Source organism: Ascaphus truei, chromosome 1, assembly GCF_040206685.1.
Source record: "Ascaphus truei isolate aAscTru1 chromosome 1, aAscTru1.hap1, whole genome shotgun sequence".
Taxonomy (NCBI): domain Eukaryota; kingdom Metazoa; phylum Chordata; class Amphibia; order Anura; family Ascaphidae; genus Ascaphus; species Ascaphus truei.
Window position 1 is genome coordinate 463908587 of NC_134483.1, and position 20083 is coordinate 463928669.

The following is a 20083-nucleotide window of genomic DNA, read 5'->3' on the forward strand; positions in this document are numbered from 1 at the left end:
CCGCTGTGTTATACTATTATATCACGTGTATTACGGCTGTAAAGCTCTATGTACATAGATGGTGCTATATAAATAAAGATGTAACGACATACAACTCAGCAGACGTGTGACGGTGTTACCTATAGGTACAAATTCATTTGTACGTTTAAAGTCTATCTTTTTGAAGGGTAAAAGGAGTTTTTGTGGAGCGGCAATGGTGTGTGGGGAATTGCAGGGTATAGAGGCTCTCATCGCCATTACACAATACGTTATAAATATTAAGATATTTATTTCTCTCATATCTTCAAGGCTGAAAAATATGTGAACATTTCTGTTCTTTTAACAGGTGTTTGGCAGCGGTACATGTGCAGTATCACTTTAGCAAAATAAAAGTGGATATTGCCCACAGAAGGTGTGAAAATGTTACCTAGTTCTTCCCTTCAGTTTGGGAAGTAATTCATCTTCCATGTTTAGCAAGTTCAGATTCCAGCAGCAGAAAAATGAATACGTAAATAATATAGGGGCAATTGCTGTACCTTCTCCTCTGCTTTCTGTTCTGTCTCCGGAAAAGGTAAATTCCGTGAACTAAAAGAACTCGGGGATCCCACGGCCTATGGGAAAACAAGGTAAATGTTCACAAAATAACAAAGAATTCACAGGTAACACAAATAATAGTTATGATAAGACTGTTATTATTTTGCCTGTGCTTTCTGGAGCATATAGGTTAACGCCTTCATTGCCGAAGGGGAAAACAATGCTATCCTGGCCGCTCGGAAGAGATACTGTAGTCACAATTAGGATCAAAGCGAAATATTGTCAGTGAAATGTGTAAATAGGTTAAATCTTGGTGATTGATGCCTTAAATTTTTTTTATCAGACAAGTATGTTTGACTTTTTATGTTGCAAGTGTTTTAAGTTGCCCCAGTTATGTCATCCTAATGAGGGGTTTCTATAATCAATACCTTATGTCTTTATCTGAGTATCTTCTTCTATCGCAGCAATGCACAGCAAATATGAATGCAGAAGCAATGTACGAGTGGGGAAGCAGTGGAGGACACAACGACTCCATTAACTAAAGACTAATTAACAGTGCTAAAGTGTATCTTCACAGCTCACTAGCGCAGTGTTAAGCGCTGTTTTAGGCCGGAAAGGGCATTGTGTATAACGGCTGTTAGTGCTAATGATAAGTAAAAGAGGTGTTCCCCCTAACAACGCCTATCCACAGAGCTCTGTTATAGTTAACACAGGGATTTAACCTGACGTTAGTTAAGTCAGACCTAAAGGTGGCCCTACTTCTATCCAGACCCTGAAATATGGGTTAGCGAGACACTGTGAGTGCTCATTTGTATATCATTACCCAGAATCCTTGGCTACAGTTAGAGCATTGCATGCTAAGAGATGATAGGGAAAGGCAGGTTTGTGGCACCTGATCGGACGTCCAAGGATGGGACCTGGAATGTTGTATACTCTGATCTTTCACCAATAAATTGCATGGTGAGCGACTTGTAAGTAGAGCTCTAGGAAGCTTTGAGGGGTATGAACAATTTATTAATCTAAGACAGTGGGCAGGTATCCACTGATACAAAATAAAAACAGCAATAAATCAAGGTATAACAAAAAAAAACGTAATAAAAACGGGACTGGTATTACACTAATATGATCGATGTGGAGTAGGGGGTAACCACAGGATCTAGCTAAGCACTACAGAACTCCTGACGAAGCACTACGTGCGAAACGCGTAGAGGTCACGTGGTGGCAGTTCCTGTGGAGTTTTTGCAGCCGGTGGAAGCGGGTCCCCTTGTTTCTAGCAGGGTAAGTACTCAGATTGGTCCGGACCCTTTCTGTAGTGCTTAGCTAGATCCTGTGGTTACCCCCTACTCCACATCGATCATATTAGTGTAATACCAGTCCCGTTTTTATTACGTTTTTTTTTTGTTATACCGTGATTTATTGCTGTTTTTATTTTGTATCAGTGGATACCTGCCCACTGTCTTAGATTAATAAATTGTTCATACCCCTCAGTGCGCCTGTCTGCCTATTGTTTTCTCTGTCTGTGAGCCCCCCTCGTGGGAGCTCACTTTTATAGGGGACGTGTGGAACCCCCCCCCCCCCAGACGGAAGGCTGCAAGAGGGATCCCTTACAGTATCTACGCTAGCGCGGAGCAACTTAACCCTTACTCTAGGAAGCTTTATTTGTCACTCACCATTACTTACCTTGTGTCAGATTTGGGAGAGAAAGAGAGGCAGAGAAGGAGAAAGACCTCCCCAAACACTCTTTAATACAATACGTGGAGACACACAAAGGAACACACCTGAGATACCTGGAATATATGCTAATTTGGATATGCAAAGTATATTTAGATTACTTCAATTATTACTCATATTACTAATTATTTCTCTCTCTCTCTCTAAAGCCATATTTCCGGGTCTGGATGGGAGTAACGTCCCTTTTAGGGTAGACAGGCGTTACATGAGTCATGCTATTTGGAGCTAATGCGAGGCAGTGCCAACTTAACGTGGCGTTAACCAAAAAGATAGTACAGCGCACAGCAGACAGAGAGCAGGGTCAATGAAATAAAAAATCAACATTAAAACAACGGAGGGTGCAACACTCCTACGCGTTTCGTGCGGATAGGCACCTTGATAAAGTGCCTATCCACACGAAAAGCGTAGGAGTGTTGCACCCTCCGTTTTTTTTAATGTTTTTCGAATAAATTGATTTTTTTATTTCATTGACGCTGCTCTCTGTCGGCTGTGCGCTGTACTATCTCTTTGGATATCTCTGGACCCTACATCGGCTGAACGCCTGAAAAAAAAAAGGAGAGATTACCGGGGGAGATACAGTGAGTAAATTGATTATGTATCATGGACTATCCCAATGAGGGTATAGTTTATATGCCACCCGCTACCTTCAGGGAATATTTGTCCTTTAATAGATGCTTCTATCAATGATATCATTCTATTGTGGATTTATTACCCCATAAATCTATGTTCTCCAGTTCATTATTTAGAAATATTATCTACGTGGGACCAAGTACTTGAGCACCAGGATCACTTATGCACACACCCTATTAACTTGGCGTTAAGCCTACGTTCATGAGATATGCCTTAACCTCAGTGGGAAAAATGGGCGTTAATGATTTTGATAAGTGTCCGTTATTAGCACTGAGTTGACGGACCTCTGTGGATATGGGACAAATTGGCTTCAATAAACGAATGCAACTGTGCTAAAAGCAACAATCCGAATTCCTTTGTTTCTCAGCTAATTAATTACAAATTTTATTTCGTAGGAGCCTCTGACTGGGGAACAGTTTGTTTTCTTTACCATTACCCCTCCCAGTCCGTACCAGATAGCCAATACAGAGAAGGGCTGAGCAAGCACTCGCTGAACACACCGAGACATCGGACAAAAGGGAGAAGATTGAGGAAATCAAAACCCCTACCAAGTTTTAGCGCACCATGATTATAAACTAACGTTAACATTTCTTTGTAGGTACACACGAGACCACGAGTATTCTAAAGCTTGCCTTAAACTAGCCCGGTTACATGCTGGGTACATGCTGGGTGTAACCTGGCTAGTTTAAGGCAAGTTTAAGGCATTTCTGCATTGACTAATGACCCATCGGATTAACACAGCAGGGGTCCCTGGCAGTCCCATTCAGTTTGAATGGGACTGCCAGGGACCCCCACTGTTAATCTGATGGGCCAATAGTCAATGCAGAAATGCCTTAAACTTGCCTTAAACACGACCCAGTATGTACCCAGCATGTACCTGCGTCTTTTTGGCGATTGCCACTGGTTTGTGTTAGAATAACCGTCGGCACTACAGTACTTATAGGTGTCAGATTGAGTAAGAAGACATCAATGACACAAATGTAAATAAATAAATATGGAAAAGACATTAGTACATTTTGGTCAGCGGAGAGATTGTCCCTTTAAGTGAGCTGCTCAAACTATTAGGATTACTGTTAGTGATCATATTATCATTCCCTTCTCAGAGCACTAAAGCAGGGGTGCGCAAATTTATTGAGCTGTGCCCCCCTGCCCGGGAGCCGCAGCGTTCGCGCCCCACCTCTCCAAGGACTCGGCGTCAAATGACGCCGCGGGTTATGTGACAACACGTGACCCCGCTGCATCATTTGACGCACGTTGCCATGGCGATGCGTCACATCACATGACCCTGCGGTGTCTGGCAGAGACCTGGTAATGGAGTTACAGAGCCTCACGCCTCCCCCGGCATTCAATTTAAATGACTTGGGGAAGAACGCGGGGCCTCTGTAACTGCCGCGCCCCCCCCCCCTAGAAATTCTCGCGCCCACCGCTGCACTAAGGTGTACTAAATGAAAATGAATACCCATCAAGCATTTGTATGCAATGTTGTACCAACATGCCTGCTTTACACATCATATACTGTGTATAGTATATAACATTTACAGTTTCACATCTTGTTTTTACGTCACCAATTAGTACTTCACTGTTATTGAGAGACTTTAAAAAGGTAATTCACTTAAATGGGTTCACCATTTACAGAATATCTAATCTAGTTTTGTCACTGAGCCTCTAAATACAATCTCAAACGTTCTTTTTTTTGTTTGTTTGTTTTAAGACAATATTTTAACATTTGATTTACAAGTCACAGCACAGCACTAGTCAGGCTGACGTCTGGGTATAAACATTGATACAGTATACAAACGGTTAATCCTCATTCTATTGTATCTGAAAACAAAGGAAAAGGAAAACAATAGCAAGTATGATACCTTTCATCAGACCAACAACACTTTACAGCGTACAAGCTTCCAAACCTCACTCGGTTTTTCTTGGGCATGGCAGGTTGTACAGCAAGTCAGAGATTATATACCATGTGTTTTATGACGGTTCCCAGTGGAAGTTGGGAGAGGATGTACAACTGAGATATGTTGTTAGTGTAGTCATGGGGGGAAATTGTCAGACGAGGAATAAGTGATGTTGAGCAGAAAAATCAAGCGCAAAAACTTGCTTGTAATAATATATCTGCAATATACACTGAAACAAATACAGCACAAGGATAAGTGATGACTGCTTTTGTAATGTTATTAAGCTACAGAGCTATTAGATTTTGTATGTCTTTGTAGCGTTCTTTCTGTAAACAAGCACTGTTCCATTTTTTGTATATTAAATCTAAAATGTGATAAGTACCGTCTTTGGGAACCAACTGAATTGTACCTTTAGAAGAGATTGACCTAATTTTTGGACACATTTTGCTACATTTGATTTTTGTGCTAATTACAGATTTTTCCAGTAAACAAGGGGACCGAGAACTCATAAGGTAACACCTTAAATTATTCGTGGTGTGGCAGCGTATTGAGGCGCAGTGCGACAGTTTGTGGGGAGATATTGCTCAGCAGGCTACCTAGTGGTATTAACCCCTTTCACATGCACAAGTCACATGCTCACAGGTGGGACGTACGTGACAAACAGGAGCCAGGAGGGGCAGGAATCATGAACCCAGAAACATCCATAAATATACATACAGAGAAATGCTTGAAAAGTGTCAGAGGAGGAATATGTGACTATTGTTGGTTGTACAGAAACAACCATGTGTTTCCCTTTTCATTTTTTTCCACAAAAAATAAGAAACCAAAACAGCTAAAATCATTTTTGTCTATTTCACCTGTTTTTGAATCTTTACAGAGGACTGCTTTCTGAAGCTTTGCTTTGGCCTTTATGATTTGCTAATGTGTTGCTTTAAATCGGTGCATTCCCTCTTACCATGTCATTATTCTCTAGCAGCCCTGTGCCCTGTTCAGTTAGGTTCTGCATCGGGGCGCTGCGTGCGCTGTCCATTTCTTCTGCGCCCGCATCCAGTTCTTGCATTCTCTTTCCAGAGCCACTGGCGGGCGGTTGCCCCAAACAGATATTTTTGGCTAACTGTTGCTAAAATATACAAACAACACATATCAACCCATGTATCATATGTTAAGTAGGTTCAAAAGCAGATTCAATGCAGGTTGTGATACGTTTTAGAGGATCAACATTATAGCTCTTCATAGGTGAAATTATAGTGTACAGAGCTTTCAAAACCTCATATGTTTCTTCTTCAAGTGCACTGTACAGTACAAAGATTTCTTCTTCAAGTGTATTATCTGTTTTGCTCCAGGACCAATCTAGCTGCTTGAACTTTGAACCTGCTCTTAGAAAATACAGCATCATTTAACCTCAACCATTACGTTTGACTGTGTTGTTAATAACTGTCCACTGTTACTGGAACTAATTATTAATCTGTCCATAAACCTTTCAGGAAATTCTATACGTTATCCACAGGCCCAACACCTGACAGTGTGATAACGATCCGCTACGGTCTTTCTTCAAACTTCCTGCTTTCATTTACAAATCATGCTAATAGGCCAGGAAGTGGATGAACAAAGTCAGTGCTGGATCAATATTACACAGTTGAGCTGGAGTGAGTTGGAAGGTACATCTCCAGTACTAGAAAAATTAACCAAATTGTTAGAATAATCTGCTATGCAATGCAATGGGTTAAAATAATAATAATGTCTCAAAATGAAGTGAGTTGTTCCTTATATGGCATATAAGACATGCATTCCTGTTTCCTTGACAAGCAGTTCTGATGGCATCATGAAATAAATGCATGAAATATGCAGGATCAAGTCAAGAACTGGAGCTTGCAAGTAGAGTGGGGGTCCTGATGCAGGTTACATGGGAGTTCTGTTGCGTGAGATCTGTTACAGTAAAACACCATGTAGGTGAAGCTATTGTATTATTGATGATATTATTTTCAAACTTATCTTGGTGATCATTGCCTTTTTTCAATACTTTTTCAGAGTGGAGCACTTTGGAGAAACAGAAGAGGAGCCTCATTGGGGCATATGTATGAAGGCGACAGTGAAGCAATTCTGGAGAAAAATAACTGCACTGTATGTATCAAAGAAATAGTCCCATTAAAATCATTAGGATTTTTTTCTTTGATACTGTACATCTTGTATGTTTTGTTTTACCCTATAATATCTCCACTTTTTCCATAATACATAGACCCCCATGGTCTTGGTTAAACTATACACCAGTGTTTCCCAACTCCAGTCTTCAGGGAACCCCAACAGGTCAGGTCTTAAGGCTATCCCTGCTCCAGCATAGGTGGCTCAGTCAAAATGACTGAGCCGCTGATTGACCCACCTGTGCTGGAGCAGGGATATCCTTAAGACCTGACCTGTTGGGGTTCCCTGAGGACTGGAGTTGGGAAACACTGCTATAAATGATCCATATCCAGGTGTGGATGTTCTTTATAATTGGAAGAAAGCTGGACAAGGTGATGAGTAAGGTACCTTCCAGCTCTATTATTCTATCATTCTATGATCAGAGGTGGAGCTTACCCATAAGCAACATAAGAAATCTCTTAAGGCCCCAACAAGCTCAGTACGCCAGGATTAATTCAACGGATTCTTCAGATCTCTATGCCCAAAGAGTTAAATAAAAAAAGCAGCTACATCTTTTTTTTCTTTTTAACTATTGCTTATGTGGGGATATGTGATAGACTTTGGGTTTGTGAAAATGAGGGCTAAGTATTCAGACCCCCGAAACCTTTTCTGTGTATGCCCCCACAAAGCCAGTTTTCTGCGTAATCGCTTCACTGGCAAAGTGCAATGCATTGTTTGGCAAAGTACTGCTGTCCCTCGGGCGGCAACTTGTTTAAATAACACGGTTAAATTAGAGATTTATCGTAAGATATCTTAACTGGTAAAATATTCTTAAATAAAGCAATCACTTTCCCTATACCTGGAGAGTTTTCACTTTGCCCACAATGTTGTCTTGTGACATTGTCTGGCTATCCTTCTCGTCTTCAGCTTGCCCATCTGGCATGAAAATACTGTCATGGGAAAATGCCCTGGTTCCCATAGAATTGCTGGAAAACCTGCAAGAAATAATTTAAAGAAAAGATCTGTGTGTTAAATTGATACAAACATTTCGGTCATTCCTCTCTTTGTGCTATACAAGATGCAATATCGTCTTTTTTCTTAACCTTTAAAAATAAATGAGACTATACTGAGGACCAGGGATATTTAAAGTTAGTTAAGAAAGGGTTACTAAGTACCCGGTATTAACAGCACTATATCATCAACATATTGCAATGCCTTTCTGGATCATAAAAGTTTTTACTTTCCACAGAAATACAGGACTGTTTTGAAACAGAATAAACAAGGGTTACATATTATGGAATAAGGTCTGATAGTGGCAATTCATGTATGTGCAACAGTGCTAATTTGGCACTACTGCACACAAACTCCCATAATTTGAATCAGGTCTCACTGTCTATATGAGTTCCTTCTGCCTACTACTTCTCCCATAGACATGAACATTAGCTGTACAATGGAGCAATTGTAAGTGCTCAGCTGCATCTCATTCCATCTGGATGCTCTGTATCCTAATACAGTACATCCTGCATCTTCCTAAGGCAGCCAAAGGATGCAAGCCGTTTGCTGACATTCCTGCACTGCACCTGCCAACACACTGGACTGGAATCAAAACTAATACATGCAGCGTAATGAATTCAGCTCCCTCTCAGCTTTGGACTATTATTTCCCTGCTCTTCCTTATTTTCCTCCTCTTGCTCACTATCAATGTGGCCCCTCTCCATTATTTCAACTATCGCCCCCAAAACCTCCTGCTCCATCATACCCCATTCTCTGCTGACATCTCTCTCATTTTGTAGCAATCAGCACCACCTACTTTTTACCTCCCATCCATGTCACCTAAACAAATCCAGTAACTCTCTCTTCCTCTCATTACTAGTACTTCTTCTCTATGGTGACATACTGGATCACCTAATCCTGGCACTATCCATATACCAATTCTCTCTCATCCCACACTCTACTCCAAAGTTTACTTTTCACTATGCAATGCCAACCCTTTCAACATGATCTCACCTCTCCCTTCCCTGCTCTTTCCTGTGTAATATGAAATGCATTGTCTGTTTACAATAAACCTGCACCAATATATGATTTATTAATTTCCACGTATCTCAGCCACATAGTCATTAGAGAAGCCTGGCTCACACCTTCAGACACCGCCTCACCTGCTGCACTTTCTTATGGTGGCCTTTCCTTTAGTCAAGCACCCAAACCTGGAGACAGGCAGGAAGGCGAAGTAGGTATCCCACTTTCTCCGCGCGTCCCATTTCAAATAATTCCCACATTTTACTTTGAAGTTCATGCTGTCTGTCTCCTTTCTCCCCTCCATGTTGCTGTCATATATTGCCCCTCTGGACCAACCCCTCAATTTATTGATAACTTTGCTACCTGGCTTCCTCACTTCCTCTCTTTTGATACACCTACTCTCATCCTGGTTTATTGATAATCCCAATTCTTCTGCTGCCTCCCAACATCTCTCTTTATCTCCTTCTTTGGTCTCTCGCAGTGGACAACCTCTTCTATTCATTTTGATGGATACTACATTGACCTTGTTTTCTCCCACTTCTGCTCAGTCTCTAACATTTCTTACTCTCTATTCCCTCTCTCTGAACACCACGTCTTACCCTTCAGCCTCACTCTTTCCCTTGCACCCTCCACAACAACTAACTACACACGCAGATATTGATATTTACTTGCTCTAATTTTCCACATCATTCAAACCTGTCCTCTCTCCCATCTCTACCTTTTCCTGACCTGGCAACCTCTCAATACAATAGCACACTTTCAACAGTCCTAAACAAGACAGCTCCTGCCACTATTTGCCACCTAGACAATTTAAGCCACTTGCCACCTAGACAAGTTAGGGCCCAAAACCTCAATCCACTGACTCCAAATTGGCTTCTACACTGCCGAACATGACAGGAGGAAATCACGCTTGAAAGCAGATTTTCTCCACTGCAAATTCAAACTTTCCCCCGCCAAATAAACTTACTATACTCTTCTCTCATATCTACTTTGTCCTCTAAACCTTTGTCTATTCACAGGGGCGCAACTACAATTTTTGGACCCACCTCCAAATTTTTCTTAAAAGGCTCCCCTTTGTCACTCGTTTCCCCCCTATTGTCTAACTCTTCCTCCCAACTCTAACTTTCCCCCCTCCTCTCAAACTCTCTACGCTCCTCCTCTAATTCTCCCACCCTTCTCTCTAACTCTCGCACCCTTCTCTCTAACTCTCCCCATCTCTCCCTTACTCTCTAACTCATTCTCCCCCTCTCTAACTCTCACTACTCTCTCCTCTCCACCCTAACTTTCACACACCCCTCCTCTCTATCTCTCTCACTATTCACCCTTCCTCTCTAACTCTCTTATTCTCCCCTCCACTGTAAAGCTCTCATTTTACCCCTCCTCTCTAACTCTCACACTCAATTCCCCATCTCTCTTACTAAATTCCCCTTCCTCTCCCATAAAATCCCCCCTTCCTCTCACACTCAACCCCCCTCTCTTTACTTAATCCCCACTCTTACTTTGCCTTGTGGGCAATATGTGACGGGGGCGAGGCCTCAGATCCTGTGACAGTGGGAATCTGGGGCCACGCAGGTGGATGCAGAAGTTGGATGGGTTTTTGGATCAGATTTTTGGATGGGTCCAACTTCTGGCACCTACCAGGACATGGGTACACCGGGCAGGGGGGATTTGGCGTGAGGGCCTCGCAGCAAACAAAGGGCCCAGCAGCACAAAATGGAGGTTGGTCCCGAACTCTGGCTATGCCCAACTTCCAGTGCCTGCCCCGTCTCACCAATCGTCTCTCCACAATCTCTTCCAGGGTATGCCATCACTGCCTGAAGTTTAACATATTCTAAACAGGGGTTATCTTTGACTCCGTTCTCTCCTTCATTACTCACATTCAGTTCCCAACTAAGTCCTGCCACCTCCACCTATGAAATATAGTTATAATATTACCTTTACTCACTGAAGATGCCAACCCAAATGTAATTCACTCATTCATCATGTGCCACCTCAACTACTGCAACCTCTTCCTAGTTGTCATTGACCTCATCTGACCATCAGTTAAATGTTACAGAAGTGTGAATCGTCTGTGTTGGTTCACTTTGTTCAAATCAATAAAGTACTCACAGGTAAGTGACATTATCGAACTAGAGAGAGTGCAGAGATGAGCCACCAAATTAATAATGGGGATGGATAATTTAACTTATGAGGAGAGGCTAGCTAAATTAGATTTATTTACATTAGAAAAAAGGCGTCTAAGAGGGGATGTGATAACAATATACAAATATATTCGGGGACACTACAAGGAGCTTTCAAAAGAACTATTTATCTCAAGGACAGTACAAAGGACTTGGGTCATCCCTTAAGGTTGGAGGAAAGGAGATTCCACCAGCAACAAAGGAAAGGGTTCTTTACAGTAAGGGCAGTTAAAATGTGGAATTCATTACCCATGAAGACTGGGAAGGCAGATACAATAGATTTGTTTAAAAAAAGTAAAGGTACAGGGATATAACAAATAAGTAAACATGGGAAGGATGTTGATCCAGGGAGTAATCCGATTGCCAATTCTTAGAGTCAGGAAGGAATTAATTTTCCCCTTATGAGATATCATTGGATGATATGACACTGGGGGTTTTTGTTTGCCTTCCTCTGGATAAATAAGTAAGTATAGATATAGGATAAATAAGCGCTATGTACATTAATGGCGTTATATAAATAAAGACATACAATACAATACAATAAAATATCTGTTGTCTAAATTTAGCATAGGTTGAACTTAATGGACGCATGTCTTTTTTCAAAAAGATTATGTAACTATGTAATAAATAAGGATATTCAAAAGAATAGGTGCAATAAAAAAAACATATTAAAAGGAGAATTCTGCTGTATACAGACACAGGAGTAAAGGAGGGTTTCTTCAGCCTTTATTGCCACTTGCTCATCTTTTTAACCACTTCCCCAGATTCCCCGGTGCTTTCTTCTCTGCAGCCTTCTTCCCGGAGCCTTCTTCCCCTGCATCACACCCAGAATTCACACACAGCGAAGTAATGCCGGACACACGTAAGCAACATTAAAACATCAGAGCATGGCATGTGATGTTGTCCCAAGTGACCGCAACGTGTTTGGCAAATTAATTGCTTCCTCAGGGGTTTAGTCATCTGGTGTTTAAAGGTCCCTTGCATGGCACACAACTAACAAGCCCCATAATTATCAATTCATCACAATTCAAACATATTGGCGCATGACATAAATTAAAAAACCAGTGTTTTAAAATTCAATTACACATAGAGATAAGAATATAAGATAAAGATTACATGAATATTCATTAAACAAGTATAAAAAACACTTATAAATGTATAAAACCATCCTCTACATTTTAAAGACTGGATTCCTATTTTGTTTCTCAAAAATATGCTAGTGTACATTTTGAATGGTTTGTCCTTTCTGAACCATTTTTGAGGCATTTTTAATCCAGTAGTCATGGTCTCGAATTCTTATCTTTAAGCATCTAATCGTCTTACCGATATATTAAATCAGAATTTAAGTTTATGAATTCCTTATGTAATCCTCCCTGCCGGCTCCTAGGGAGTTTACATCAATGTCTCTTATCTTGGCTTGCTCAGACGTGATTACCTTATCAGGGTGCTGGATTCATGTGGCTGGGCAATGATAAAGCAATGATGGGCACCAGGGACTTTATTCTTTAAACAGCATCTTTATTGTTACATCCATATACACTATGAACTTGCTATAGACACAACTGCATTCTTCCTGATGCTGCCTGAACCCTCTTTCCCTACCCGCCCGTATCTTGGCCCGCTAAGGAGCTCCTGAGACTTTATCCCCTTAGTTACCCACGAAGCCCTTGGCTTCAGTAGAGCTCCATCTCGTAATCTCCTATGGGCCCCAATTAGAGCTGGTGCTATTGTCCCTCTACCAGAGATAAAGGTCCCTCTCTCGGGCACTGCATGCCACCTTGTGCCAGCTTGGAGTGAGGCCACTATGAACACTCTGTTGGGGCTGGTCCAACTATGCATCGGGACTATGGTCTGTTGAGTCCCTTCTAGTATAGGCTCTCTCTCCAGGAACCCCAACAGTGAAGGGACCAATGGGATGCTACCTAAGCAGGGTACTGTCCCTCTCTATAAAACAATAAATGGAGATCCTTACGCTATACCCGCATATGAACATACACTGCCGACACACTTAATTGCAGTGCGGCCAGATCCGCAAGCCGGGAGATTTCCCGGCTTGCTAGTGGCCGCCCCTCGGCGTGCCGCGCGTCATAGACGCGCGGTCACGCGTCTTCGGGAGCCTGCGCCCCCTGCACGCGCGTCCAGGGCTCCCCGAGGGAGCCCTGGTGTCCCGCGATGTGGGGGACGGCGGCAGGGGGTTCCGGGGGACCCGGCAGCGGTAGGGAGAGCGCCCCGATCGGAGGGCGCTCTTCCGCTGCTTCGGCGCGCGCCCGTCACCCTCGGGCGCGCGCCAGGCTACTGCTGCGGCCAAGAACGGGCAAATGCTCGAATAAACTTGGCCGCAGCAGTATGTACACTATTCACAGTGAGATACCACTACTTCCCCTCCTCCTGGGATCTGGCACCAGAAGGTTCCCCGTCTATATATATATATATATATATATATATATATATATATATAGCGGGAGTTCTGGCTGGGGGACCCCTCTCTTCTCACCACTTTACTGGGACTGTGTATTTGTATCAACTGACGACCATTGGTGATGTATTATGGACTTTGTTCTATGACGGACTATGTTCAATATCTGGATTGATCTTTTTTGTGCCACCATTTATTCACGGTCACAGGATTCTGGATTATTAGCTAGCTACTTGTTTGTACTATCAGCTCTCATCATCAGCTTTTCGTATTTTCAGTATTTCTTTACTGCGTTTCCTGTATGTGTGCAGCAGTAGGCAATTTTGTTTTGTACTATGCCTCTGTGTCTACCATATGTATGGTTGCTACTGTACATCTCAAAGGAGGTTACTTTATATCACCTTAACTGCATGCTTAATTAGCTGCCTTATTGTGCACAACTTTGATCATATTAACCTATATGGTATATCCAGTGTTCACCTGGTTGTCCCCTTTGGTGATCAGAGGAGTTTGTTTGGAGTCCCTCTCCATTTTAACCTTTCTCCCTTGTTTTTATTTAATTAATAAATTGATTATTCATTTTGGTATACCCGTGTGCTCCTGTTTGGATATCTTTTTCGTTGTCTATATATATATATATATATATATATATATATATATATACTGGCTTCTCCTCTCTCCTCACTCACTCCGAATAACGTGGAGATTCACCAGTTAGATCTCTCTGGGCTCCCGAAGCTGTCACTCCTCTCACAACTCACGGGGATAACAGCTGATAATACTCTCTCACGGCACAAATGCACACCCTACGCGTTTCACTGTTAAGGCTTCTTCAGGGGCCATTGTCATGCACAGCCATGTTCAAGGGGAGAAGCAGGAGAATGCTGGCAGGCGCCGCACCACGCCACCGGTAAGTCTCGCCAGCGGCTAAAATGCAGAGGTGCATTTGTCGAGCCCTGTATATATAGCCCTGTATATATAGCCCTGTATATATAGCCCAGTAAACCTTTAAAGAGGTAAAGTAAGTGCGAACATTTATCATTCAATGTATTCTTGTGTAAATACAGGACACAGAGCACAGTCATTTATTGACTGTGCAAATGTATTTAATTTTACGTTACAAAGTAACCAATTAATTGATTGTATTTACCAAATAAAAAATAAGAAATAATTCATTATTTGAGGGAAGGATTTATTTAATTTTATTCTATATTTATACATTTATCGTATACTTGTTTAATGCGTATTCATGTTATTTGTATCTTATTTATTTATCTCTAACTATGACTGGATTTGGCAGCAGGAAACAAGGGAATACACCATATTTGCATCTGATACAGCACGCTGGAACACTGGGATTATTAAGTCATTGTTCTGAACAAATGCTAAATGTCACCTTAATTATTTTTAATGCATGTTCATTTAATTTCATATTGATAAACTTCACCATATGGTTGTAACAACATTACAAAATCGACCTGGTTTGAATTCACCAGGGAATGATTTGCACATTTGTAATTATTAGTCCCTGACTCCTACATTACTCACAGATTTACCTCAACCCCCTTCTCTTTTTTTATTGCCCAAACTAAGAAATTAGCAATTTAGTGAGGTATTGAATTTAAATTTAAATCTCCTCTGTTTCCTCCATTGACAGCAACAGTTAATTTAGCTGTTTTTTTTTTTAATATGCTGTATACATTGCATATTTTTATATCAGTGAAAACATAATGTTCCTATAACACAATTAGGTACTTGTACGCGTCAATTTTAATTAAGCAGAGACAAAGTAAGATATGGTGAGTCAAAAAATGACAAAACCCCTCGACAGCACAGTATACAACAAACGAAAATATTACTTGTGAGCACATTCGCATGCCTGAGACCAGTCTGCAAACCTTCCCACAGCTGAATTAATTTTTAACCCCTTCAGCTTACATCTGTGTCACCCCAAAGGTGGCCTATTCTACCTCTTCTAACAACACATTGCAGGCCTGCCCTACCTCTTCTAACACAACACATTGCAGGCCTGCCCTACCTCTTCTAACACAACACATTGCAGGCCTGCCCTACCTCTTCTAACACAACACATTGCAGGCCTGCCCTACCTCTTCTAACACAACACATTGCAGGCCTGCCCTACCTCTTGTAACACAACACATTGCAGGCCTATCCTACCTCTTCTAACACAACACATTGCAGGCCTGCCCTACCTCTTCTAACACAACACATTGCAGGCCTGCCCTACCTCTTCTAACACAACACATTGCAGGCCTGCCCTACCTCTTCTAACACAACACATTGCAGGCATATCCTACCTCTTTAACACAACACATTGCAGGTCTATCCTACCTCTTCTAACACAACACATTGCAGGCCTATCCTACCTCTTCTAACACAACACATTGCAGGCCTATCCTACCTCTTCTAACACAACACATTGCAGGCCTATCCTACCTGTTCTAACACAATGTAAATATTGTCTGTAAATGTTACATATAGTATATGCCCATAATCATATCTCTAACTGTCCATGTGTACAATGTTCATGCCAAATGTCTATAAATTGAACGTATAAACGCTGTTCATTTAATGTAACCATGTGTTGTTATCATAACTCTGTGACCAGGACATACTCGAAAACGAGACGCAACTCCCAATGTATTACTTCCTGGTAAAACATTTTATAAATAAAATACAAATAATAAATAAATTATCTGTTAGAACACAATGCTTCCACTGCAGCCAGGAATTATTATTATTATTATTATTATTATCACCACCACCATCATCATTTATTTATAACACGCCCGCATATTCTGTAGCGCTGTACAATAGGGTTGGAGGACAAAAAAACAATAAAATACCAAACATAATTATTTATTGTTACAGTAAGTAGGGAGGGTCCTTACCCAAGCAGCTTACAATCTATAAGGACAGGTAATTAGAAACATAAGGTGCAGGGGGGTAAGAAGGTTGGTGTGTTTCAGATAGCTGCTTGTTATTTGAAGGAGTTGGCATTTGGGAAGAAGTAAGTGAGATTATGCGAAGGGAGAGCTTTGAGCGCAGGATAATGTGTGAAGATGGAAATGCTTCAATATGCACCTGAAATACTTTACTCAACCCAATAATCGAGCACCTGTAACGGCAGCAAATGATGACACCCTTGGGCTGCCCTTCGGCTGTTGCCAAAGGCCTTTGGGGCGACTCCAGTGTTATGTTCTACAGATTCTTTGGTAGAAATGAAAACAGCAGCATAGCACACAGCTCTTCACGGCAGAAAATGCAGGGGGGAGGAGCTGATGATCTCTAGGTGGTCTTTGAAATGTCTTTTCCTCATTCTGTTAGTCCCGTCCACACTGGCAGGGAGTTTGGGTAATCGAATGCACATGAGTACTTATAGTTGAGTAGGCTTACTGGCCATGTACAGTGGTGAGAAAAAGTTTGTGAAATACAATGATAATTATGGAAATTCCATAGTTTTTCCATGATAACCTTCTTGAATCAAAACCAGTCTTTTCTTAAATATCCAATAGGGTTTATATGAACCAATTCCATGTCTTTTGAAACAAAATGATGTGATGTATGAGTTAGACAAACAATGAGTAATTAAGAGTCAGGGTATGTGAAAAAGTAAGTGAAACCCTGGTTTTAGCAGCTAAATTAAATGGGGATAATTAGAATCAGGTGTTTAAATAATTAGGTAGATCTTCAGGTCTGAGTTTGGGAGGCCCCACCCTATATAAATATCAGAAACTTTGTGAGTTTGGTCTTCACCATATATGTGTGTGGAAACACATCATGCCCCAATCAAAAGAAATCTCTGAGGACATCAGAAAAGCAGTTACTGATGCTCGTCAGTCTGGAAAGGATTACAAAACCATTTCTAAGGATTTTCGGCTCCACAACCATTGTCAGACACATGGAGAAAGTTCAAGAGCACAGTAACTCTACCCAGGAACGGTCGTCCTACCAAAATCTCTCCAGAACAAACTAGCAAATCATCCAGGAAGTCACAAAGAACCCCAGTGTAACATTCAAGTATCTGCAAGCCACTCTCGCCTTGGTTAATGTTAGTGTTCATGCCTCAACTATCAGAAAAACACTGAACAAGAATGGTGATCATGGAAGGATAGCCAGGAGGAAACTACTGCTCTCTAAAAAGAATGTTGCTGCCATTGAAAGTTCACTAAAGAGCACATAGATGATCCACAAGAACAATGTTCTCTGGACAGATGAGTCAAAGCTAGAACTTTTTGACCTCAATGTTATGTTTGACGAAAAACAAAATTGCGTTAGAACAGAAGAACCTCATCCCAACAGTCAAGCATGGTGGTGGGAGCAGTGTGATGGTTTGGGGCTGCTTTGCTGCCTCTGGACCTGGATGGCTTGCCATCATTGACACAACCATGAATTCTGCATTGTATTAGAAAATTCTAGAGGCGAATGTCAGGTCATCCGTCTATGAGCTGAAGCGAAAGTTGTCACGCAGCAAGACAAAGATCCTAAACATACAAGCAGATCTACAAAAGGCTGCAGAAGATGAAATTCCATGGTTTAGAATGGCCTACTCAAAGTCCAGACCTAAACCCCATTGAAATGTTGTGACAGGACCTGAAATGAGCTGTCCATGCAAGGAAGCTCTCAAATGTTACTGACTGGAAGCAGGTCTGTAAGGAGGAATGAGCCACAATTCCTTAAAACCGGTGTCAGAGACTGACCAGCAGTTACAGGAAACGCTTAGTTGAAGTTACTGCTGCTCAAGGGTTACTGAATCTAAAGGCTCACATACCTTTTTACACTCATGGATATTGAATGTTTAATCATTTGTTGATAAATAAATGTTGAAAAAGTATCATGTATTTAGATCTAATAACATTTTAGGGTTGAAATATGTGAAATATGTAATCATCCTAAGTGGTTCACAACATTTTTCTTACCACTGTACTTCTTAACCCCGGGCTGTGCGGGAAAAGCTGTGTAATAAGTCAGGCATACGCTTACAGCAATCCATGGGGAAATGGACAAGAAGCAAAAAGTGACACACTATGTGTGCTCATTTGCAGATTATTACCCAGAATCCCTGGCTGCAGTGGAAGCATTGTATGTCAAGAGATAATGGTGAAAGGCAGGATTGTTGACCTGTCTGAGACATCTGAATGTCATTTTAATTTGCTATTAAGCAAAGTAATTTTATAAAGTAGATTTTTGGGAATGTTTCTTTTATCGATTGCTCTGAAATCTTGGGAACAAAAAATGCTTTTATTCGACACACAGAGCAATGATTGATGGATTAAAAAATAGTAATGCCTAGCATTTAATGCTTATTTCCAGAACGAAGCTTTGACGTGAGCTCTCAGAAGCTCTTTCATCCATGCAACATTCTGTGCCAGCTCAGCATTACACAAGATCTGAACCACTGAGCAGTGGACGCCATTTCAGCGGCTGTAGAGAAATATAAATTGGTGGTTAACCACTTGAATGCTGGGGGAGGGGACCTTTGTGTAGTGTGACCAAGCCCTTACTATGAGCGCTACGATTAGCACTACAGGTAGTCCTCATTATTCAACATTTCACTTTACAACAAATGGCATATCCAACACTTTACAATGCAACCCTAAGGGCCGTTTTTTGACGCCGGAATGCGTTATCCGATGCCGGAATGCGTTATCCGACGCTCACCGCCACTGATTAACATGGGACTTACTTTACAACGGTTTCACTATCCACCGCTACTCCCAGAACGGATTCTGTTAGATAATCGAGGCCTGTATATTCTTTATAGAGAGAGTGATGTTGAACAAGGGCATAGCATGAGACTAGAGTTGGTAACCATTGCATTAGAATATAGGAAACAGATGAAGAACGTATGGAGTATGATATTTGGTCATGCTCATATTGAAACCTGATGTAGTTGAATAATGCACTCTCTGAATTAGTCACACCCTCTTTAAGTGGGAGGGTCTGATTTAGAAATCATAGGTACCTCTGAATATTTCCAGCAGACTTTTTAAACAATGGTGTCAATGTATCAAAAAAAAGTTTGCTTTGATGCACTGTAAATTCAGCTTGCGGCCCCTTGAAATATAAATAAAGTTTCTTTAAATTTGACACAGAACATTAAAAATGTACTATAGGTGTATATGCTTCCTCTATAACAGGGAAGAAAAATGATGGCCAGGTGCAGAATGTGATAATTCTATTAACACGTGTGCATCATGTATCACCTCCCTAGCATCTATTGAGTACAATGTGCTATGTTTGATGGGCATTTAAATGTTTCTTTTCATGTCATAAAAAGCAAATAATTAGAGTTGGCATACGAGACTAAAACATTCTACTGCGTTAATCGTTAATACAAATCTGTATCATTCTTATTTTTTTTTAAATGAATGCTTTATTTTGTGAATCAATTTAACAGCACACATTGAATGATAAGTAGTTTCTCACTCAACAATACAGAGGAGGTGGGGCTTTCTAAAGTTGCTAATATGATTTGCTGTAATTGTACAGAAAAAATAGCCATACAATAGTTTGACCTCTACCTGTCAGTTGCAAAAGATTTACAAGCGGTATTTGTT

General features: G+C 41.2%; 1 protein-coding gene across 3 annotated transcripts in view; it reads right to left on the reverse strand.

Moving 5' to 3' along the window:
• Window positions 1-20083, reverse strand: part of CRACD (capping protein inhibiting regulator of actin dynamics) — a 97596-nt gene that overhangs the window by 25293 nt on the left and 52220 nt on the right. For all 3 annotated transcript variants that reach the window (XM_075566192.1, XM_075566184.1, XM_075566177.1), the window contains 3 exons: window positions 7750-7885; window positions 5728-5892; window positions 516-590 (listed from right to left, as the gene is read on the reverse strand). In XM_075566192.1, the coding sequence (XP_075422307.1) occupies window positions 516-590; window positions 5728-5892; window positions 7750-7869 (360 nt within the window). In that variant the 5' untranslated portion in view covers window positions 7870-7885. The remainder of the gene's footprint in view (window positions 1-515; window positions 591-5727; window positions 5893-7749; window positions 7886-20083) is intronic.